At 47.7% G+C, this 25,155-nt stretch overlaps 1 protein-coding gene across 1 annotated transcript in view; it reads left to right on the top strand.

Annotated features, from left to right (window-relative positions):
- Positions 1-224: 224 nt before the first annotated feature.
- The window catches only part of ASB18 (ankyrin repeat and SOCS box containing 18), a 61,084-nt gene continuing 36,153 nt past the window's right edge, over positions 225-25,155 (top strand). Inside the window, exons 1-4 of the mRNA XM_077869336.1 lie at positions 225-504; positions 1,673-1,675; positions 18,744-18,863; positions 22,333-22,600. Coding sequence (XP_077725462.1) covers positions 300-504; positions 1,673-1,675; positions 18,744-18,863; positions 22,333-22,600 — 596 coding nt within the window. The 5' untranslated portion in view covers positions 225-299. The remainder of the gene's footprint in view (positions 505-1,672; positions 1,676-18,743; positions 18,864-22,332; positions 22,601-25,155) is intronic.

The following is a 25,155-nucleotide window of genomic DNA, read 5'->3' as shown; positions in this document are numbered from 1 at the left end:
CCATAGGACCAATGAGGGCTCTCTTTTAAAGTAGTGTCCCCTTTTCATCTTCCCCCACTTGCCAACATCTGCACTGCCCCATCTCTAGAATAACCCTGAACCGAGACCTTCAGGAAGATAGATTCCCAGGGCCCTGTGGAGAAAAAGGCCACCAGCCAATGCCCTCCCCAGCAGCTGCAACAGGAGCCAAGATTTGTTCTATTTATAACCATGCCCACAGTGCCCTGCATGACGCAGCTGCTACCTTTGGACTCAGTTGAGAAGAAGAGAAGTTTAGTCAATACACAAACAACATTACAATGTCCAACTCCGATCGCCTTCCGGATTACCCGGTCAACTCAGATTTGGTGAAGAGATTAAAGTCTGCCCTGGACACCAAGGATGAAGAGACAGTGAGCCACTTGATCTGCGCTGAAGTGAGGCACGTGGACGCTGTGATAGAACTGGCCAATGACGACTGGATGAAAGACCCCTCTGCTCAGCTCCCCGCCAGCGTGCTCGTAGGTAACCAGGATGTACCTGACGCTAAATTCCCTACCATGAGCGCATGCGAGGGGTGGGCCACTCCTGGAGGTGGAAGGCTGAACGGTTGAAAAAGGCACATGAGCTGTGCTCGGCTGCCTGGTCCTTGTTGATATACATACACACACGCTGCGTATAGTGCGTGTATCCGTGTGTGTTGCTGTGCAACAGCTGGCGCGTGATACAAATAATTCAAAAAGGGGGAAAGCACTCCGTGGCACCACCATCTTCCCACAGCATCTGTTTTCATTTCTCCACTTCTGCATGTGGATATGTCCATGCAATTTTGTGTTCTGCTCTGTTGGGTTGATATATCTAAAGTATTTTCCGCGGTGCTAGGTCGTCTTCTTAATTTCAATCACCTATCCAGGTGATGAATCACAAAATACTTAAACCAAATGCCTACAAGAGAGGAATATTTGTTTACGTTTTTTGCTCCTACCAATAAGGCCATAATTAGCATCTCTATTAGCATCCGAATGGCTTTTCAGGTTATCTCCTTAAAATAAATCGCCAGGGGCAGAATGATTGGAACAAGGACAGAAAAATTACCAAACTGTTTTCCAAAAGAAAGGGCTTCTATTTCCTCGACAGTGAGTGTGTGTGTGTCTTACCACACCCTGAACATTGCTGGTGATGCGTATTTATTTATCCTTAAGCCACCCACTGAGTAAGTGTGCCCTGGTCATCGCGCACCGCCCACCCGCCCACAACGTCTCATCCACAGGGTTTTTGGTTTTGTCCGTAGACCTCTTCATAGGTGACGTGTCTATTCAGGTGGGCAATCTCTCCCCATTTCTTTGTATTTTGGGGGAGGTCATTTTGTGGATCTTCTTTGTGTAACATATGGAAATATGTTGCCTGATGCAAGATTTACTTTGAATTTCATGGTGTTGTGTTCTAGCTTGTCAGACGTGCTTGACCCCGACAAAATGCACGGGGCTCCTCTCCACCTGCTAAACGGAGTCCCTCCTGACATACATGTATGTGTGCATGCACGTACGTGTACACCTGCACATATGCACCCACACACGCAAACTCATGCTCACACGTGCAGGAAGTATACCAAAGAGGAGTATGCATGGATCATTGGTGCTAGCCACTGGGACTTTCGTGCGATGAAGAGAGGGTTCCAGATCGGTCCTGCAAGGGGGTGACAATCCCTCGACTCCCTCAGGACATGGATGTACTCCCAGGGCCGCCTTTCACCATGGCCTTAAGCAAGCTGCTTTAAGGCTATAGAGAGAAACCATCCCCTGCTTCTTCTTTTCCTTGGTTTTCCTAATATCTATGGCCACGATCAGGGTGAGGGCCCAGGAGCCACGAGCCCAAAGAACAACACACGTTTGTTCTGACCCCAGCTTTACATAGACAGGCACCGTCATCTCCCCAAGTGCACCCAGTGATGCAGGAGATTGCACGGGGGTAGGAGGAGGGGACTTTGTAATCATAAACTGCAATTTGATCAGGAGCCTTGAGCTCTGTGTTTTGCATTTGCCTCCCCCCTCCCGTGGCCCCCCACAGAGCCCCTCTGCACACTGCCTGCCTTGTGCCTGCCTATGAGGCTGACCTTATAAGTTACATCACCTGCCCAGTGCTCTCTGACTCCTACTGGGTGTAGCTAATGGAAAGTGCTCAGAGGAGCAGGAGAGGTGGGATATTTGCTCCAGGGACCCTTCCCTGCCAGATCTCTGCTGCGATTTGGCTTCATCCTTGTGCCAAAGGCTCAGCCCCTGGCTGACATCCTTTACCTCCCTACTCACCCCTTCAGGCACAGGGATGAGGGCTCCCACTGTAGCTGTGGCCACCCCTCATTGGCTTCCCTGAATCCTGCCTACCTTTATTATACTTCGTGGTTATGACATCTGTTTTCTGCTATACTTAAAAGCAAGTCCCCCCTCTCCACCTCCCCCTTTACAAAGCCATCCCAGCTCATTGGGGATCTTTGTGTTTGGAATCTCCCATTTAAAATATCATTCTTTTCACCTTACTAATTGCCCAGCACCATCTGTACTGTCCCCGCACCATAACTTTGCTGAACTCTTGAAATCAATGGAATTTCTGTTAGAGTTTCATTTTTTCCCACAATGAACCCATTACATTCTTAACCATATTTGTATGTACTTCTCCCCGTCAAACTGCCCCATTCAGAAGGACAAGAACAGTTCATTGCTGATGACATGTTTTAAGGTCTTGGGTTAGTTCGAGGTTGATTTCAACTCAGGGTGATTGTAACACTGAATGATTAAGGCACATCTTGTTACCAGTGACTCTATTTTAGGGAAAGCCAGCCATCCTTGAACCCGAGGCAGAGAGTGCAGCATGCTCAGTCTTGTGTTCTAGGTATGCCGCTCCAGGCACAATGTGAAAGTAAGACTTGAAGGAAACGAGAAAGGGAAGGAGAGCCTATTTAGGAGGTGACTCTCCCAAGTGAGAGATGACAAGGGCCTAAACCAAGAGAACAGGATAAACACAAAGATAAATGGCAAAGATGAGAACTGCATGGGTACCCACCCATGGGAAGGTCTTGGTGACAAGTAGAGGCTAGTGCCGCCAACTGAGACCAAAAAACCAGAGGGACCTGATGGTGACGGTGTCCTGAGCCTATGCAGTGTGCCTGGCAGTATGGAGAGTGGAGAATGCAAACAGGAGTAACACACGGGATGCCTCCTAGGCTCATGGCCCAGGCAACGTCAGCGCTGGGTGGCTATTAAGGGTCTGAAGAAGCTCTTGCCGTGGTGTGGGATGTTCCAAAAGGAAGCTTGGGCTCTGCCACCAGTGAGCTGTGTGGCCTTAGGAAAGTCACTTTCTCTTTCTGGGCCAATGACATGAAATTCAATTAAGGCTTTCCAAACAGGTCCATGGTGGAATGAGCTTGGGAGATGCTTCCTGCTGAGTCACATGCTCAGAAATTGGCACAACGGTATATTAAAGGCTCAGTGTGGTTTTGCCACCAGGGGAATTGGCAGTTTGTATATACTTTTTGGGAACCACTGGCTTGGATCAATGTTGAGGTCCCATCCATCTCCGTGCTTCTCTGAGGCTATGATCCCAAAGACTCATTGTCACAGCCTGCAACAGAGCGTGGGTTCTTTTTTGCTGAATGTGGGAGCAAATGAGCTCTTTCTCCAGGCAACTGTGAGTCCTTGGGGACCATTCTTGGCAGGAACGAGAGCTGTTTGGATTTAAATATACATATGGGGTCTTTAGAATGCTTGAAGAGTGGTCAGAACTTACAGCAATACCTTGAAATGCAGCCCATACTGGGAATGGATACTGTGAGGAGTTTAAATCCTCCAGGGGAAGAATATGAAGATGGGGAATGGGGCTGGGCCAGCGATGACCAGCACCAGGAATGCCCACTCAGGCCGGGAGAGGTAGGAGCCAAATGGCATGGTGGCAAATGCATTTGGGGGAGAGGAGGAAAGTTTCCATCCCAAAGATAACCCTGGTTGGCAGGTTTTTGAGTATTGTTCAAAGATGACGACTTGCAAAAATAAGAAAAAGAAAAGTAATCATTCTCTCTTGTGTGCTTGTCAATATGAACACACAAGGACCTTGTATCTGTCAGTGAAATCACCGTGTTCATTGCACTGTGAACTTATTATTCCATCAAATGTAACACGCAAAAATAATAATAATTTATTTCATTGTATCCACGTCAGTGTTACAATAAAAGCATAGAGAAAGAGAGGCACCAGCTGAGAAAATGGTGGGAACGGCTTTTTCTGGAGAAGTCTCCCCCAGGCGTATATGGCCCCCCTTGATGATGGCAGAGGTCAGAGGAACTTAAATTTTTAGCCTAAGCAGATCATGGGGCAAAGTGCAGAATGTATCCTCCCTACACAGTTGGCAGAGAGACAGGGGAATGGTCATCAACTGGGATTCCCCTGAAGACACAACTCACATAGCCCCTGCAGGGCCATCTGCTCCCCTGCAAGGATAGGCTTGGGATGGACTGGGAGTGGGCCATGGTCCGTCTCTCTCTCTCTCTCTCTCTCTCTCTCTCTCTCTCTCTCTGACAAACTGAACAGGGCTGAGCACAAAGCTCCTCCGTAATCAGCTCCCTAATCTGACCAACAGGAACCTCCCACCAAGCTGCACCCAAATTCTGGGGCACATGAGGACTTCTTCTGCTCACCTAAGCCACTCCCTCCTTCCAGACCCTGCTCAGTGGATGGCTTCTGCCCTAGGGCCACCTCTGCCCATCTGGCCCACAGACTCTCTTCCCTCCACAAGGGCATGAAGCCCTCAGTCTCAATTAGTTACTGAAACACAGGCCTTGCTGGGCTAGTTGTTATATGGACTAGATATTTAAAACTTAAAAACAGCTCCTTGCAGATGAGATCCCTGTCTAACACTTATTGGTATCCAGAGCCTAGCACATGGTCTTTGCCCTGAGGAGGAGCTCAAGGTCCGTGTGTCCTGCCTGACATGGACAGGCTAAATGCCTTTGCTGACATTTAAGGTGAGTGGACACAGATCGCCTTCCCACAGACACTACTAGAGTTAGTCTTTCTACAAAGAAACATTTAATTTTACTTTCTGCTAAAACCAAATCTCTACTGTTTAATATTAATGACAATTGCATCATTTGTCCTTGCATCTCTTCAGTGCCTATCAGCTCACTAACCACCAAGAACATGGGAAGGGAGAAAGGATGGCTGGGGGATGGGTGGTGAGACCCATCTTGTCCCCAAATGCATCAACTGTACAATTTGGTAACTGGCGTAATCAAACTACTTAAGAAACAACTGATTACTAATTGCTATTATTAAGGATGTCAGCATTCCATGATTTTGCTGCTGATATATTATATACAAGTCAAGATGCTACTTGAATTCTTGATTGAAACAGAAAACTAGAGACATTATGTTGTGTTTGGGGTAATGGTATTTAAGCGTCTGGAGGCGAGTTAAGAAATACTAATTGGGTTTTTATTAAGAGATCGCACCCAGCAGCACATATAGGTGGGGAATGAGTGTGGGGAGTGTGTGATAAGCGTGTGCATACATGTCAAGATGGGGTCTGTTTGTGGAATATAACCCTTATCCAACCAGCACCCCTGCAGACTTGACACCAAGTCCACCACCACATTAGGGCAACATCCACCACTCCTTCCCTACGTATGGAGGAGAATATAACCCAGGGCAAACCAAACAGTCAAACATCAGTTAAATGAGCACAGCCCCTCCCTTGTCGTATTCAAGCCTACAACAGAAGCATGCACACTGCTGGTGGCTCTGAGATTTGATGTATTGGGGACAGCAAGAGACTAATACTGAGATGATCCAGGTTCTTCCATTGGCTCTACCACTGCCTCTGTGGTCTTGAACTTGTCAGTCCATCTTTCTGAACCTTAATATCCTCACTTTAAAAAAATGAGATTGGTCAGGCCATCTCTCAGGGTCTTTATAAATTGCACTAACTAAGGTTTTGAGACCATTGACTTGTGTTTGTGGAGGACATTTAAAAAATCCCATCTCCTTCATGTGTTGCATCCTAACAGAGGCCTGTGTAGATCCCACCCCACCTACAAAGAGATGGCTAACGCCACACCCATGGGAGAAGGAAGGTGTCTCCTGGAGTGCTGGTAGTTTAGGAACTTGGCTCAGGGCCAGGCTATTCTAATTGTTGGGGTGAATACGTCCCCAAACCAGAACATGTTAGAACTGGATCACCCCTAAGTAGAAGCAACAGAGAGGAATCACAGGTAGTGAGGACCTTCATGAGGTACATATTTCCCAAGGGCTTTTGTATTTCCCACTTACCCAGCTGAGGAAAACAAGGCTCTAAGATGCTGTGTTACACACCCGGGGTCCAACAGCTGGTAGAAAGTATAAACCCAATGCTCTTCCCAGCATTCCATGATCCCAGCATTCCATGATGTGTATAGTTCTTCAGTCCTACATCTGCATTTTACAGATGGGGACACTGAGGCTCACATTTGTTCCTCCACTGATCAATAGCCAGTTAGCAACAGTGTGTAAACAAGGTATGTTTCCTGAGTTTCAGGCAAATGCTCTTGATATCTCTCCACCCAGACACATTTTGCAGGAGCAAATTTCCCCACTGAAGCTGCATACAACCCTTTGATTTTACCTTACGCATGCATATACTCACACCCACACACGTCAATAGCATGGAGTCTCTGGCTTCAAATAATTCAAATATGAGTATTAAGAAAAGACATGGATGAATGAGTGGGGTCCCTGGTTGCAGAATAAAAACAGAAATGGCAAGCAGGAGGTCAGTGGTGACAGGGAAGCATAGACAGGGAGGCACTCCACCATCTCGGCTGCACACCCTGAGCAGAGAATGTGGGGGCAGGGAGACCCTGCTCGAAGCAAAATGAAATTAAACCTTTCTAAGTACTTATAAATCAGCACCTAATGACACTATCCCACCACCAGCCGGAGCATTGCTCTTATTACTTTGATTCACAAGCCAGGAAAAGATCCGGAATTATGCACAAATTATTGTCCCATCTTCTTAATTAACACTGATTGCAAAATTCTTGCTAAAGTCCTTGCTAACAGACTCAATTATGCGCTGCCTGAATTGATTCACCCAGATCAAGTGGAATTTATTAGAAATACACTTTCCTACAATAACATCAGATTATCTTTGAATATAGTTAAATTATTTAGGAATAAAATGGCTCCAGCAACCAGCCTGTGCTTTAGATATAGAAAAATATCTCCCACCACCTAGAATAAAGATATTTCTTTGCTTTCAACCAGATACACACCCTAGGCTCTCTTCTTTCCCAGAAGCAGGTTGAAGCACTGTGATGAGATGAGATGCATGCCTTAGAGCTAATGGTCCAGCTTCAGAGCATATGGGGCAGGAAGAAAAATCCTACAGGGTCACGTCTCAGCTCCCCCCAGTATGGATTGTCACTGCCTGTGGAACACAGTGAAATTGCAATTAGACTAAATCAGGATATTTTCAGAATCAAAATTGAGAAACAGGCTAATAAAGAAATAATGTATGCTGATGACATACTTCTATTAGCATCACTCCCAAGCACACTGGAGAGTTTTGAAAGAACAAAAAGAAATGAGGATGATAGCAAAGAGGCTTTTCTCGTTCCCAGGAGGATGATGGTTCCTGCAATGGTGCGTTCTGCTTAGGAAAAACATTCCTAAGGCACTAATTGGAAGTAGCAAATGCACTACCTGTAGCCTGGTTCTCCTTCCCAGTCCCATTGCCCATTATCTTCCAACACCAAATTCAGCAACTGGGTATAAACAGGGGCTGGATTTGTCCTACTCACCATGTCCTGGCTCACAGTAGGTACATGATAAATATTAATAAACCAAATAGCATATGGATGACACTAAAATTCTCTTGGGTTAGCCTTTGATAGATGGATATGTTCTTAATAGGCTGGGATTGAAAAGAAGGGAATCCAAATAAAAGGAGCAGAGTGAGCAAACGTGGAGCAGACAAGGTCATACTGCCCTGTGCAAGGAAGAGGGACCTGCCTGGAAAGGAGGGTGTGTAAATCAGAGCAGAGGAAGAAAGTCAAGGCAAGTAAGTTGGGATAATATTACGTGAGGCCACAAATTCTAGACACAGATGTTTACACTTATTTGGAAAAGGCAGTGAGGATCCATTCAGCAATGGAATGAGAGCATCTAATTTGGAAAAAAACAAAAACCCTTTTACATAGGAAGGATGGCAGTGGGGGCCAAAATCTACTCATTGAATCCCTCAGGCCATACAACACTCCCACCTCTCTTGAAGCCAGAGTTGGCCTTGTTCTAGTCAACAGTGGGCTCAGCAGTAGATCCAAGATGACAGAAGGAAGTCTGTGAATTTGCAAATAGATCAACAAAAAGCATCCAACCTGAAGAACAGAAAGTAATGTGATGGAAAACAAAATGAACAGGGACTGTGGGACAGTTTAGAAGATCTAATGTACCCAAATAGAGCCCAAGAAAGAGAGAAGGAAGTAATGGAGAAGAAAAAAAATATTTAAAGAAATAGACACCAAACATTTCCCAAATTTGATGAAAGACATAAATTTACAGATTCAAGGAGTTCAGCAAGCCAGAAGCAGGATTTGGGGAGGGAAATAAGTCAACTGTGTGCCAGGGTACCTCGATGCTCTGCGACTATGGTTGAGTTGAGTTTGTCTTGAGAATAGAAAGGAGGTTCACTGGAGCGAGGGGAGGGAAAGGCACACAGAGAGCAGGATGCAATAACAGTTTCCTATTCAGAAGTGCATACCTCTCCCTTTCCCACAAACCTGCAGTGGCTCCCTACTGCCTACAGCAAAGGTCAGCCAACCTTGACCTGAGACCTGGCTACCTGTTTTTTACAAGTAAAGTTTTACTGGCCATGCTCATTCATTTTCATATTCCCAATGACTATTCTTGTGCTATCATGGCAGAACTAAAGAGTTGCCACAAAGACCATAGGACTTGCAAAACCTACATTTACTATCTGGCTCTTTACAGGAAAAGTCTGGTAACTCCTGTCCAATAGCTTCCAGTTCAAATTTTATAGCAAGTGTTCAAGGGCCTGAAGGACATGCCAGGAGCTATCTTACCCCATCACTTGCTTCTCCCAGCATCCTTTCACCCACCCTATATTGCAGTGAGTGATGGATAACAGCACCAGTGAGAGCACAGGTGATGCCCTGCCAAGTGTTTGCCATGGAAATGACAGTAGGCATTTAAAAACATTGATAGCAGGCAGCCAGGAGGCTTAGCGGTTTAGTGCTCCCTTCAGCCCAGGGCATGATCCTGGAGACCCAGGATAGAGTCCCACGTCAGGGTCCCTGCATGGAATGTGCTTCTCCCTCTGCCTGTGTCTCTGCCTCTCTCTCTCTCTCTCTCTCTCATGAAAGGATAAATAAAATATTTAAAAAATAAAATAAAAACATTGACAGCCACTTGACAATTAATATGACAGTGAAGATTCCTGGACTTTTTTCCACTGTATTTTTTCTTGTAATTAATTTTAATTGTATTTTTTAAAAGAATCAGTCCATGGCAAATTGAGACAAAAAAAAAAAAAATCCCAGGTCCTTCAGTAGTTGAGAAACTCTCTCAAACCACACCCTCAGTGATACCATCAATCCCTTACGCCCTTCTTGGCTCTTGGGCAAGCCACCTCTCTGCTCTCCTGTTTTCATCACCTGTTCTTTTTTTTTTTTTTTAAAGATTTTATTTATTTATTCATGATAGTTACACAGAGAGAGACAGAGAGGCAGAGACACAGGCAGAGGGAGAAGCAGGCTCCATGCAGGGAGCCCGACGTGGGATTCGATCCCGGGTCTCCAGGATCGCGCCCCAGGCCAAAGGCAGGCGCCAAACCGCTGCGCCACCCAGGGATCCCTCATCACCTGTTCTAACAACACGTCCACCCATCCTTCCGAGTGGCCCCGGAGCTTCAGGGGCTCACAGTCTAACACTGAGTGGAGTTTGCCCCACAGGATATTTGCAGAGCATGAACACCTGTGAAGAAAGGGCAGAGTAGAGGTTGATCTGTGACACAGGCCCCACAGTGCCATGCGTGGCCAGCTCTAGGGGAGCTCTGGAGCTGAGACCCTTCTCATAGTTTTCCCACATTGGGTCAAGATGGCAGGACCTCCCCATCCTCCACAGCTGAGACAAACCCCAAAGGGAAATAAGACCTCCCTAACAGCAGGGCCTGGGTGGCCTATTTCCATGTCCACCAAAGATCTAGTCTCTACCACTCACCTCGGCTCTGACCTCCCCTGGGCATGCTGGCTGCTGCTTCTTTTCTACCCATATCTTCTCCTCTGCCTGGCCCTCCTTCCAGACTGCACCCATGCCTCGTGCAATGCAGCCCTGAGGCTACTCCTTGCCTCTTGCTCAGCCAAAAATAATGGGATACAGTCCCTCGCTCCCACCATAGGTATAGGAAAGGAAACAGACACCCTCCAGGGGACATGAGCCATCCTGGTCCTTCAGCTCCCTCTGTGCTTTGCACAGATGCCACCTGTGGAAAAAGCCTGTCCCATCCCTACTTCCTGTCACAATAACGCTCTGCTTGATACATTCTTCCCATCGGACCTGTACCTCTTGTTAGCACCAGTTACTGGTTGCCTCATCTATCTCTCCCACCAAGTGCAACACTTCCTAAGGCAAGGACTTTACTCTTTGCCTCTGTAGGCTGCTGGTACCTGAAAAATCCCCTGTACTTATAAGCTCAATATGGAAATTTACCCTTCCACTTGTAAACTAAGAAGCATCAGTTGTGCCTGTTTTCCAAAATTCGATTTTTTAAAAATCTTATTATTTTAACTTGCATCTGAAATCCGTGGAATTGTATATTGTGTGTGTCTTTAACAGTCATTTATATTTTTATAATGCCTTTTTCCTATCTTTCTGTTGGAAACCCAAAGTTTGCATTTTTCTACCAACAGAAAAATAAGTGAAGTCGGCTTTAAATCCATCCGATAAAACTGGCCCCAGTCTGCTCCACGCAGAGCTGCAAAGCAACGAAGCAAGCCCACCAGGAGCCCTCCCTCCTCAACCACAGGATCAGTCAAATTCTCGTTTCTGGAAGGGATATGAAGGGTGACAGGACATAATGATCAGATCAAAGCAACTTCAAGAGAGAAGTATTTTGCTCCCTGTGTGAGATTCATAAAAAACAATCAGTCTTAACATGCAATTTGTCTCAAGAGGCAGTAGCTGCAATTTTATCATGTAATTAAATCCCCATGACAGTCGTAAAGAAACTTCGTCACCTTTATCAGGGAAAGCTTCGATAATATGCTTTCCAGCAACGTCCCCAGAGTCTATAAATGTCCTTCCAGGGCTATTTACTCGTGGCTGTGCATGCTGAGGACCTGGCTGCTCTGTTTCACACTCCACCACAGTGGATATGCAGCACTCAAGGGCACCTTTGTTTCTGAGCTTCCAAAAAAGCCCTCCTGGGCTATGGATGAAAGCAGCACTTGACCTTTGGATAAGATCACATTCATAATGAGAAGTGACTTCGTTGTTTTGCGTAATCCACTTTGGGCTGGGTAGCAATGTCGGGGAAAATAGGTTATCGAGGTGTTTCCCCCACCCCCCCACCCCCGCCATATTGTGTTCTTCTACATGATGGGAATGAGATTTCTTAATAATGTGGAATCAGTACAGACAATTTAAGTCATTATTAATAGATACACTTGATCTGAGGAAGTAAAATGTTTTAATGTTTTGTTAAATGAGGTGTGCTGTGCTAACATTGTTATTCAGAGAAAAGGTTGAGATATTTTAACACTTTTTTATATTAATGTCTGTGTGACTAACTCTGGTGGATGGGTGAATGTGTCCTGGAGCTCTTAAAAGCAGAGCCTTACACACCCTCCTAGTTTATTATTCTAAAAACTTTTTTTTTTTTATTTGAAACAGCTACAGGGAGTGGGGATGAAGGAGGAATGGCCTTTAGAAATTAAATGGGAGAGTGGGGAACCAAAATAAGATAAAATGATCTACAGGGAAAGTAAATTCACTGTAAGACCTTTGCTATTGGCCAAGCGGTATAGTAATGCGAATATTCTAGGGTCTAATGGGAATTTCATACGTGGCCATTTACAGAAACGATTCGTGTAGGAAGTATGAATTGACCAGGCTAACAATATACATTCACATATTTGAGAACATGCTCAGAATCTCACAATGTCCACCTGAGGAATGACTTCCTGCCCTAGCTTGTCCATTTACTTGGACGCTTGACCCCAGAAGGAAGTTGACATTTGCCCAATGGCACAGGAAAGCATCCACCCATTTGGCTGTCTCCAAGAACACAAAATAATGGCAGGACATCTTGCGGCCTGGGGAACTCTACCTTGGGGCCTGAACACATGGAAAGTCTCTGTCCTGGAGAAACAGCCTGACCCTGTAATAAAATCCACATTTCAGGCTCAACTAGATTCTCCCACTAAGTACCACAGAGCTCATCCTCAGATACTTCTGAGCAAAAGAAAATCATTCATTGATTCAATGGCAGGATGCAAAGATTCTGACATCACTTGAGAATAATAACTACCATTTATTCAAACACTATCATTTGTACATCTCATAATTTCAGGGTGGATTTTACTTTTCCATCTCATTTGATCCCAAGACCAAAACTCCTTCTCACTAACTACCTACCCTTCAAGGCTCTGTGTTGAGAGCCAGTTTTTCTGTCTCCTATGGCTAAAACATTATAAGTCCCAAAAATATTCTTTGCAAAATTACATTTAAGTCCAGTTGACTACCTGGATAGTTAGTAGAGAGATTTAGTCCATTCACTGGGCCGTCCAGATAGAAGCTGGGTATCCACCCCATTTGGATTTTTGTCCTTCTTTTCCCAGGATTACTTCACTGTATGCAATAAAAGGCCACCACAATCAAATTTGTTTAGTATTCTGAAATGCTCCAGAGATACAAGTTAAGTTCCTCCATCAAACAGGTATCGTTTGATAGCTCTTCTGAAGAACTAAAACTATTAAGCGTGTGATTTGGAGAAAATTATTTTCATCAGAATTCCTCTCTTTCAAGAAGGGCATTGTTTGCTCAGAAGAATTTCCTGGACCAGGTCCCTGGAGTTGAGGCTAAAACTGGCAGGGATGAGAGAATGCCTGAAACCACAAGGAAGGGGAAGGATGGGGGAGGAGGGACTTAAGTGGTTGAGCCAGAGACAGAGGAAGTGTGGACAGAGGAGAGAGGTAGGATATGGTGCCAGATGCTTCATACCCTCAGGATAGTCACCAAACTCCCTGTGTGATGTTGGTAGTGGACTTAAAAGCAAACAAACCCAACCAAAAAACTAAGGAGCTAATTTTGTGCCTCAGTCTGGGGGCAGGACAGAGCGTACACAGTCTGAGCAAACAGGGAGCCATCGGGGTTCCAGGGAGGACTCTGGGTGCTATGAAGCCCGGGGTCCCAGTGAGGAAGGAAACTCAAACTGACATCTGGCTGACATGAGCGACTCTGTAGCCATATGCTTTGAATGGTTTAAAATAATGTCAAATAGGGCAGCCCAGGTGGCTCAGCGGTTTAACGCCGACTTCAGCCCAGAGCCTGATCCTGGAGACCTGGGATCGAGTCCCACGTCGGGCTCCCTGCAATGGAGCCTGCTTCCCCCTCTGCCTCTCTCTCTCTCTCATGAATAAATAAATAAAATCTTTTTTAAGATTTTTTTAAAAAGTCAGTTTGCTGCATTTATGTCACCTAAATTTGGGTATAAACATTAGCAATAACACCACTAACCTCAGACCCTAAAATCAAGAAAAAGGCAACTCTAGTACTACAAACAGGAGCCCCCAGCAGGGTGCAACAGTCTCAGCCACCTGACCCAGAGGACAAAGGAATCCTATGTGCCTGGGGTTTTAATGTTACCTTGGGGCATCAATTGAATCAGCCCATTGCTCTGGCCTGTTGAGATTTTTCGTGACTGTGATTGTGTCAGGCTCTATGTCAACCACTGTCAATCTGATATCCACCCTTCCATATGTTCACATAAATCATCCACAGGCATATATCATACGAGATCAGAATGAAACCCTTATCTACACATTAGAAGCACCTTTGGGGGTTGGGTGCGGGTATTCTAACAGACCTGATGCCCCGGCTACACTCCCCAACCATGACACCAGGACCTCTCAGGTTGGGATCCAGACAACTGTATCTTCTTAATGTTCCCCAAATGGTTCCATCTTCGAGCCAAGATTTAAAACACTGGTCTGCAGATATAGATATTATTTCTCAAGTTAGAGTTTTTAGCAAGGTTTTCCTAAAAGAAGACCCATATTTTTTTTTCCACCTTCTCTAAAAGGTTTCCAGGAAACTTTCTACTACAGGTGGAACTATAACCTATGCCTCATCCCCTCTACATATTAATGAATAATTCCACGTCACAAAGGAAAATTATCTTATGCACTGTGACTTGTTCCTAGTGACCCACAGAGATCCAAGTACCTGCACTCCCTTTTCTAAATGTTCCCAAACCATCTTTTTCAACCCTTTTTAGGGATCTTGCCCAGCATTGATGTCAATTCAGACTTTGAGGAATCAAATTCTTTATTTGAAAACTAAAACTCTAGTCTTTCTGGTTCTTCTGTTTTCTCATAATTGCCCAAGGATTTTGATAATCATATACACAGCACATACAAATTCACTCTTGGAAAAAAGTTTTCATATGGTGGTATCCCTGGATGGCTCAAAGGTTCAGGGCCTGCCTTTGGCCCAGGGCGTGATCCTGGAGTCCCGGGATCGAGTCCCACGTCAGGCTCCCTCTGCCTGTGTCTCTGCCTCTCTCTCTCTCTTTCTCTCTCTCTCTCTCTCTGTCTGTCTCTTGTGAATAATTAGGTAAAATCTTTAAAAAAAAAAAAAGTTATCATATGGACTGAAATAGGCAGAGAGGATAAGGTTTGAGTTGTATCTTCAAGCTTATGCATTGGCTTTGACTAAGCTGAGAAGGGTGAGAACAATGAAAATGAAATTAAAATGGCCTGATCCAAGCACGGTATAGGTGGAGAGAACTGCTGTGCAATGAGCAAGAAGGAATCCAGTGCTGGGGCAGGAAATAGTGCCATTCACCTGTCACTAAGGGACATTGTTCAGCTGGCCGGAAAGAGGACTAAAAACTCCTGTGTGTTAGGATCCTGTGGTCTGGGCTTTTTCCCATGCGATCCTTGGTGGCAGGATTGCTGTATTTTTTTGTCTCTGTATCCCCAAAACCTAACAACACACCCTAGAGCATAATATTCCGTGAATTCTTATTGAATGATGAACGAATGGATTGGTTTGCAAGTGTTTGTAGGTTTTTTGTTTTTTATATTGTTTTTTAAGTGTAATAATCACACATATGGCTATTATTGCTCTTTAAAAACAGAAACTAAACACTTTTGTTATGCTCCTGAAGTAATCTACATGTCCTACTCGTGCTGTCTCCCATGAGCTATTTTTAAAGCTCTCACATGTCTGTTCCTGGACTACTACTCTCAACCCACAGAAATCAAGCTTGGATATTTAGGGCACTGTTGACAAATATAATGCATGGAAAGCTAAATTTAGCACAGAACACAGGCCAGAATGGCTCTTATCCCTGGACTCACCTCCAATTTTCCCACCCCTTTTAAAAATAACCCATGACAAAAGAGTTCAGGAACAAAGACATTCTCCAGTTTAAAGTGAAGCATAAGTTGGATCATAGTGTAGCTGTGTATGAGTAAGTCCTTCAGAAAGAATCTAATCACAATCAGTCTGAGAAAAATAACATGGCAAATGGCTAAGCTTATAGAAATGAAAATCCAAAGAATTAATAGAGCAACTGCATAGTATGTAAATGAAGTCAGGAGAGGGCTTGGCTTTATTCTAGTGTCTATATAGTGCTGCCTTTCTTCATTTTCTGATGCACGTGTTTCTTATGTCTGATGGAGGCTGTGCGTTCCCTGCAAACATGGTCCATATATTCTTTACCACTGCATTGTCCACAGTACCCAGCAGTGTTAGAGGCACATAGGAGGCCCTTGAAAAAAATCTTGGCTCTTCCACAGTTGACACTGATTCTATCTTTGCTACTGATCTGGAGACAAGAGAGACAAAATTTAAAACATGTAAAACGAAGTTTCAAAGAGCCCTCTTATGGATCAGTTCTTATGGATTGAGAAAAACCAGTATTGTTAAAATGTCCATAACACCCAAAGCAATCTACAGATTTAATGCAATCCCTATAAGAACATTTTTTAATAGAACTAGAAAAAATAATCCTAAAATATAGAGAGAACAGCAAAAAAAAATTCAAATAGCTAAAACAGTCTTAAAAAAAAAGAAGAACAAAGTTGAAGTGGAGGTATTACAATCCCAGACATCAAGATACAATAGAAAACTGTAGTAATCAAAGCAGTATGGTACTGGCACAAAAATAGACACATAGATCAATGGAATGGAATAAAGAATCCAGGAATAAACCCATGATTATACAGTTAATTATTCTATGACAAAGAAGGCAAGACTATCCAATGGGGAAAAGTCTCCACCAAATGGTACTGGGAAAACTGGACAGCAACATGGCAAAGAATGAAACTGGACCATTTTCTTACACCATACACAAAAATAAACTCAAAATGGATTAAAGACCTAAATGTAGGGCCTGAAACCATAAAATCCCTAGAAGAAAACATAGGCAATAATTTCATTGATATCAATCAGAAACATGTTTCTAGATATGTCTCCTATGGCAAGGGAAACATAAACAAAAGTAAACTATTGGAATTACATCAAAATAAAAGACTACTGCATAGCAAAGGAAACCATCAACAAACAAAAGGGCAACCTACTGAATGGGAGAAGGTATTTGCAAATGACATATCTTATAGGAGGTTAATATCCAAAATATATAAAGAATTTATAAAACTCAACACCAAAAAATAATAATCCATTAAAAATGAGCAGAGAACCTAAAAAGACATTTTTTCAAAGTAGACATACAGATGGCCAACAAGCACATGTAAAGATGCTCAACATCACTGATCATTAGGAAATGCAAATTAAAACCATGAAGAGATACACTTGTCAGAAGGGCTAAAATAGAAAACACAAGAAATAACAAGTGTTGGCAAGGATGTGGAAAAAAAAAAAAAAAAACAACCCTGTTGGTGGGAATGCAAATTGGTGCGATCACTGTGGAAAATGGTACAGAGGTTCCTGAAAAAATTAAAAGTAGATTCACCATTTGATCCCGTAATTCCACTACTGGGTATTTACCTAAAGAAAACAAAACCACTAATTCAAGAAGATAAATCCATAGGGCACCTGGATGGCTCAGTTGATTAAGTATCTGCCTTCGGCCCAGGTCATGATCCCAGGGTCCTGGGATTGAGCCCAGAGTTGGGCTCCCTCTGTCCCTCCCCCTGCTTGTTCTCAATCTCTTTCTCCATCTTTCTCGAATAAATAAATAAAATCTTTTTAAAAAAGAAGATATATACACCCTATGTTCATTGCAGCATTATGTACAAAAGATATAGAAGCAACCCAAGTATCCATTGATCGATGAATGTATGAAGAAGATGAGATATATAGATATATAGATATACACACACACACACACAATGGGATATTAGCTATAAAAGAGAGTGAAATCCTGCCGTTTGCAGCAACATGGGTGGATTCAGAGGATATAATGCTCAGTGAAATAAGCCAGTTAGAGGAAGATAAACACCACATTATTTCAGTCATATGTGGAATTTAAGAAACAAAACAAAGAGAAAAAAGACAAACAAAAAAAAAAGACTCCTATATGAAAACAAACTGGTGGTTGCCAGAGGAGAGGTAGGTGGGGGGTGGGTGAAATAGATAAAGGGGATTAGGAGTACACTTACCGTGATGAGCGCTGAGAAATGCACAGAATTATCAAATTATATTATATACTGGAAACTAATATAGCACTGTGTGTTAATTATACTGGAATAAAAAATGAAGCGCCCCCATGAAGCCTTCAATAGACAGTCGTCTGAAACTTGGTAAGGCATCTTGACATGTGGGGAAAGGTAGGGTGAAGCCCACAGGTCTGCGGTAGAACCCCAGCCCCAGCATCCGAGTCCCTGTCCTCAGCCAGCCAAGGGTCCAGGTTACCACCCGAATTCCCTAAGGGAAAAGGGTAGCAGATGGCCAGGAACGAGAGGAATTTAAATGGAGTTGGGCAAATTTCAAGGACATCAATCCATTGGTTCTTTCACCATCTGCAGGGAGGACCAGATGAGAACCACAGTGACAACACTGTGGTAGGTACTAGAACTCCACGCAGATGGAGAAGCAGGAAAAAAGAAGGCCTGCCCGTTTTCAGGCGTCTGCCCTTGTGTGGAGAGCTGTCTTGGAGATAAACAGATGTGTTTGTCTCTGGAAGTCGAATCTATATAATCACAAAGGGGTGGCTGAGCACTCTGGCCTGTCAGTGGTCACATGATACTGGTCATATCAAGTAACCAGGATCACATCGGAGCCCGCAGGAGTTATAAATACACCACCACCGAGCCCCAACGGGAGGACAATTGAGTAATGACAATAGAAATAGCTCACGCTCCATAAGACCATCCTTGCCCTTCCTGAAGAACTTCTCTGAAGTCAACGGCATTGCAATGGAGAGATGGTCAGAGCCAGTTAGAGGAGAACTTCAAATCTTTCAGAAGATGGACAAAGAGCCTCAAGCTAGAGCCGGGTCCCCGGTGCTGGAGTACCATGCTGCCTTGGTCACGGGAGACCTGAGCCGTCTGGAGCAGCTCATGAGCCGGTTCTTCCAAGATGCCAACGTGGTGTTTGAGATCAAGAAGGACGAGATGGAGTGGCAGGTGAAATCCCCAGCCACATTTGGACTGTCAGGTACCCGTTGGCCTTTAAAGCTCAGCTATTTATGTGTAGGGAGCTACTAACTAGCTGGACGTGTAACCCTGGTGTGTAGGCTGCTCACACGGGCGCTGCATTTAACCCACGCGAACCAAGGACGTCTATACATGAAATTTGGTTTGTGTGATGCTTTCGACGATGGGATGCGAGAAATCAAATTGGAAAGGCCAAAGTGTGGATGAGAAGTTGCTCATCCGATGCTGGAGGTGCCTCTTGTCAGGGAGCACTGGTTTGGGTGCTGATCCTCCAGTGCCTGCCTCTGGCAGCCGGGGAGGCAGGTCCCCTGGCACGCAGCTCTGTGCTTCTATGAACCTGTGAGCAGCACGGCCACAGCAGGGTGGCTGGGGCCCAGCGAGCGTCAGCAGAGGGACAGCCCTTAGCAGGTGCTCCTCCTGGAACCCAGGGGAGCCTGAGAAGGGAGAGGGAGGGGAAGAAATCAGAGGCCCCCACGTCTGAGTGCATTCTTGCAGCCTGAACTCTCTGCTATGTGCTGGGCCGGCAAGAGACTCCCCCACATCAGGGAGAGAGACACCCCCTTCCCCCACCTGGGAGGAAGAGACTTGGGGACCACCAGGCCAGGGCTTTCTCGGCCAACACTCCACATTGGGCACCCTTCCCCCGGGGTGTCCAGATCCAACACATTTACCAAGAGGGTTCATGTGTTGGAACCCACAGCACCTCTGCCAGCCCAAAAGGATTTGAGACTCTGTGGTCAGCGGGCCAACCGCCAATGTCCCGTGTCCCATGTGCCTGACTTGTGGGTTCAGACAGGGAAAGAATGCGGAAGGTCGGCTTCCAAAGAACGGACATCATCCTGTTTATACCTACACGGGGGGAAGGAAATAAACCCCAAACTGTCAAAGGACTAAGCAGCCCATAGCAACCAGTGAGGCAGCGGGGGCTTCCTGGAAGGCAAGTGCAGTTCTGGTCTGGGCCACAGCACCCCCCAGCTCAGGGGGTCCCGGAGCCTTTCTGGGCCTCCCCTCCTTCATCTGTCCCAGACAGGGGCACACATTCCTCCAAGGAGCTGGGTGGTGATTCGATCAAGAATGCCAACTGCCTGAATGCTCGAGCAATGTTTATTTTTTTTTAAACACTTGCCTCCCAGCCCTGGACACACTCACCCACGCTCAAATGTTGCAATTTCAGATACGTATTAACGTTAACCCAGGGTTTGAATCCAAAGGCTCCTTCCTTTTTTTCCACCTTACTCTTTCCACCCCTGAGCTCTGCTGGTTTTCTATGGCACGCCGGAACCGCAGAAAGTTGGGGCATGCTGACCAAGGCGGGAAGCCGTTGCTGGGAAGGGGCAGCCCTGAGAGCCAGCGCTGGCCTGTGGCCTCCCTGCAGATGGGGAAGAGAGGGTGGGTGACGCTCGGGATGGCCACATCCCATGCTCGTTGCTGCTCCGCCGCCCCACTGTCCCTGCAGATGACCCAAGCAGCAGAAATGACCAAACACTGCTTGGCAGCAGCACTGTCTCTCATCTGAGGACTTCCTGGTGGCCAGTTTCCATTCCCCCTGGAGGGAGCCATGGGCAAGGGGGTACCCTGGCACACCAGGTTCACAGTGCCAGTCTGCCAGCACCTAAGAACATCCAGGAGGGAACACTGGCCCCACCCAGCTCGGGTCCAAGGACAGCGCTGGCACGAGGAGCTGATGTTTAGAGGGATGGGCCACATGGGGAGAATCCTCCGTCCCTGTTCCTCCTGGGCCAGGGAGTGGGGATTATAGGCAGCTGATTCAGGCGTTCTGTTCCAGACAGCTGCCTCACAAGGCAGGTTTTCCTGAAGGCCTTGTGGCAGCTGGTCACCATCTCCCAGGACCTGGACAGGAGGGCTGGCCCTGAGCCATGGCTGAACCCAAGGGCCTCAGAGACCTCTCCCATCAGTCCATGGGAAGTCCCAGGAATCCAGGGTGGGTGAACAGAGCTACTGGGGTGGGTGCAGTTAGGCTGGGCACGTGGTGTGCAGCTGGGGAAGGGAGCACCTCCTTCCTAGCCCCCCACTCACCAGTAGGTAGACATCCTGGTTCGGGAAAATGAGGACAGTCCAAACCAGGAGCTGGCCCCCGTAGGAATGTAGACCACGGCTGTCACCAGGGACTCTATGCATCCATCCCCCTCCAAATCAGACCTGGGCTTCACTGGGAAGGGGAGAACAAATCCGTGCAGGCCCACATTACCAGGCCCTCCAGCCACCATCATCCAAGGCCAGGACAATAGGCCCCACATCCCCCACCGAGTGCACAACAACCCTCAGGCCGGGCCTTGGGGACTCGGGGCAGGCTGGAACCCCGCACCACATGCAGGTAGGTAATTATGAGTGGTCTTTCAAAACCTGCTCAGCATGGGTCCCAGGAAGGAGGTGGCTTGTAAAAAGGGTCTCCTCTGCAGCTCATTACAGCCATGGTATCGATTCTTCCATCATTATCAGAAGGCATTCCTGCCATGTGAAATCCTGTCCCTTGAAGTGTATTCACCAGGGACTGCTTCCCCCATTTCCACGAGCGCTCCTGGCCGCTAACAACCTTCCACGGGCCTTTTGAAAGCCCAAAGTTTTCAGACAAGTACAATGTATAGCACCTGCTCCATTCATCCACCAAGAAAGAGCAACCCTATACGCGCGCACGCACACACACACACACACACACACCCCTAAAAAGCGCAAAGAAACAAACCAGAATTGTGCTGAATGTGGACACCACATCAAAGAGAGCCTCTGAAACCCAGCGCTTCCAAGAGGACTAAACTTTCTAAGGCCTTTCCTTGAGCAACCTTGGTGCGGCGGGTCAGTTTGTTCTGTCTGCTGTCTTCTCCTGTTAATGATAAAGGGATTAAGTTTGGGGTTCAACGGGAGAGAGCCGGATTCCAGAAAAATCCACAGCGCACTTTCCTGCCTCAAGCAGTCCCTAATTCAGAGCCTGGAAAATGTGAATTCCTGGCTTACATTCTCCCGCCATCCACCTGCTGGGCCTCAGATCCCCGCGGAGTCCCCAGTCACCCCTATATTTGGCACCTCTAGCTTCTCCGTACCTTCCAATCCCTCTGGCTCAGTTTCGGCCCTATTAACCTCCCTTTATTCCTTTACTCCCCCTGCCGGCTCCATCTCCCTCTCCTCCGGGTGCCTCTCCTGTGCCGGGTGACTCTTCTCTTCCCATTCCCTACGCTTGGTTTCCCCTCAAGATCTCTCTCTGCCCCTCTCTACCTTTGTCTTCCCACGTCCATCTGCCTGGGGTGGGAGATACATATCCACCTCCCCTTATCTGTGGAACTCCCTGGGTTTCCCTGGGTTTCTTGGTCCCAACCGTCTGCATCTAAGATACCTCTATATAGTCTATGTGCATCTTGATGCATCTACACCCCAACGAGGTGGCTACTTCTAAGAGGTGGTTTCACCCCATTTCGGCCTCAAGGGACCCCCCACTCACTTTACCTCTCCCCCAGGCCTCTGGACCCTGGAGTACAAGCGCGAGCTCACCACGCCCCTGTGCATCGCCGCGGCCCGCGGCCACACCACCTGCGTGCAGCACCTGCTCAGCCGCGGCGCGGACCCCGACGCCAGCCCCGGAGGCCGGGGAGCCCTGCACGAGGCCTGCCTGGGGGGCCACACGGCCTGCGCCCAGCTGCTGCTGCAGCACGGCGCCGACCCCGACCTGCTCAGCGCCGAGGGCCTGGCGCCCCTGCACCTGTGCCGCACGGCCGCCTCGCTCGGGTAAGGACACGCGGCGGGGGCCCGGACCCCGGACCCGACCCCGGACCCGACCCCAGAGCCGGCCCCGCCCCCCGCCCCGCCCCCAGGCCCTGCGCCCGCGCTGCCCGCAGCCCCGACGCTGCTCCCAGCCTGGGCCCGTCCCCCAGGACCCGGGCACACCCCGCGTCCTCACGCCGCCCAGGATCCGCCCCGGGGCTGTCCTCCCCACCTCCGGACCCCGCCCCCAGGCCCTGTGGCCCGCGCGCCGCAGCCCACCCAACTGGCCCCGCGCCCCGCCCCCACACGCGGGACCCCGCCTGCACCCCCGCCCCGGTGCACCCCAGCCCCGGTCACCCGGCCTGGCCCCGGGCCGCCACCGCCCTTCCTCCCTGCCCCGGCCCCGACCCTGAACCCCGGAGCCCGGAGCCCGGACCTACGCGAGCCCCAGCCCCTGCCCCGCGACTCAGATCCCGAACCCCTGAGACCCCGGACCCCGACCCCACCGCGCCCCCGGGGAGCACTGGCTCCTCCTCCCCGCGCAGGGCCCCGGCCCCCGCGGCCCCCGACCCCCGATCCCCAGACCCTGAACCCCTGAGACCCCGGACCCCGACCCCACCGCGCCCCCGGGGAGCACTGGCTCCTCCTCCCGGTGCAGGTCCCGGACCCCGCGGCGCCCGGACCCTGATCCCCGGACCCCGGACCCGGTCCCCGGACCCCAACCCCTGGACCCCGGACCCCGACCCCACCACGCCCCCGGGGAGCACTGGCTCCTCCTCCCCGCGCAGGGCCCCGGACCCCGCAGTCTCCGGACCCCGCAGTCCCCGACCCCCGGTCCCCGGCCCCCGGCCCCCGGCCCCCGGCCCCATCCCCGGCCCCGGCCCCCGGGAGGGTGTAATTAGCGCTTGATTGCGAGCGGGCGGGAGGCGCCACACCGAGGTAATGAGCGCGGTGATCACAGGCCTGCAGACGCCGGCGCTGAAGAATGCTAAAAGGCCACTGGCGGGGTTGGAGGCTGAAAAATTAGGGTTTTTAATGATAATTTTATGCAGAATAATTGTCACAGTGTGACATAAATGGTTAGCTCCTCGGGCGGGGCCTCGGGGTCCCACTGGAAGCCGCGGAGTCTGGGCCGGCCCAGCCCCGTCCTGCAAGCTCCGAGGCCCCGGCAGGGTCTGTCCCCACGGGGCCCCCGGGGGCGCAGGAGGGCGGGGAGGGGCACAGGACTCCTGCGTGGGCTTCTCAGCTTGTTGTTGTCATCCTGACACTGCCTAGTCCAGGCCCTGGGGGTTACATTCCCTGGCCTTCTCTCCCTGGGATGAGGATTAAAATAAAATGACATGTTAAGAGCAGGCAGGCAGGGCTACAGGGCTCTGGGTGACCCACCCAAGCAGGGGCACCACCTTCCAGTATCACTTGAGAGGAAACCAGGGACTCAGAAAGGCACGAGGGCCACCGCGTCTTCAGAGTGTTTGAAGGAAACAATATTCTAATATATATATTTTTAAGTAGCTTTGCTCTGCTTTACTGGCATCCAGTAAACTGCACATGTGCACAATCTGGTAAATCTGGACCTACATAGCCCTTCCTGGAACCATCCCCAGGATCAAGACAGCGCACCCACCCATGCCCATCAGAAGGTCCCCTGCCCCACTGCTCTCTCTCCTTCTCTCCTCTTCCATTATCCCGCCGATCTGCTTTTTGTCGCTATAATTTCCTCTGAATTTGCCAGACTTTTCTGTTTTGCCTGGCTTTGTTCATGGAACGTAATTACTTGGGATTCATCATATTTTTTTCGTGGATCTATGATTCACTCCTTCTCATTGCTCAGTGGAAATACCACCCTTTATGTGCGTGTATCCATGCATATGTTGAAAGACGTTCGATTGTTGCCGGTGGAGGCTATTACAAATAAAGCTGCTATGAAGGTTTGTGTATTAGCCTTTGTGTGGGTGTTTGCTTCCATTTCTCCTGGATGTACACGTAGGATTGGAAGGGCTGGTTCCGTATGATACGATTAAAAGATCACCTTTTAAGAAACTGCCAAACTGGTTTCCAAAGTGGTTGTGCAATGTCACGTTCCCACCAACAGGGTTCTGCTGCTTCACATCCTCGGTAGCACTTGGTATGGTCACTCATGTGGTCGTTCTGATGGGTGCGTAGAAGTATAGTATTGTAGTTTTGATCTGAGATTCCTTAATGACAAGTGACGTTGAGCATCTTTTCCTGTACCTATTTGATACCCATAGATCTGCTCTAGTGAAGAGCCTGTTCAAATCTTGTGCCCATGTTTTTCAATTGGGTTGTTTTCTTCTTAAATTTTGAGATTTCTTTATATATTCTGGCTAAAAGTCCCTCCTCAGACATGTAATTTGTTAATATTATCTTCTAATCTATGGATTATATTTCCTTCTCTTAAAAGTGTGTTTTGAAGAACAGCAATTCTTCATGTTGGTGGAATCTAGCTCATCAATTTCTTTTTCTGTTAGGGATTACGTTGGGTTATTATATCTTAAAAAAAAAAATCTTTGCCTAACCCACCTAAGATCACAAACATTTCCTCCTGTATTTTCCTCTAT

This window comes from Canis aureus, chromosome 24 (assembly GCF_053574225.1).
Source record: "Canis aureus isolate CA01 chromosome 24, VMU_Caureus_v.1.0, whole genome shotgun sequence".
NCBI lineage: Eukaryota > Metazoa > Chordata > Mammalia > Carnivora > Canidae > Canis > Canis aureus.
The sequence above is the reverse complement of the archived record's forward strand: the minus strand, read 5'-3'. Positions and strand labels throughout refer to the sequence as shown.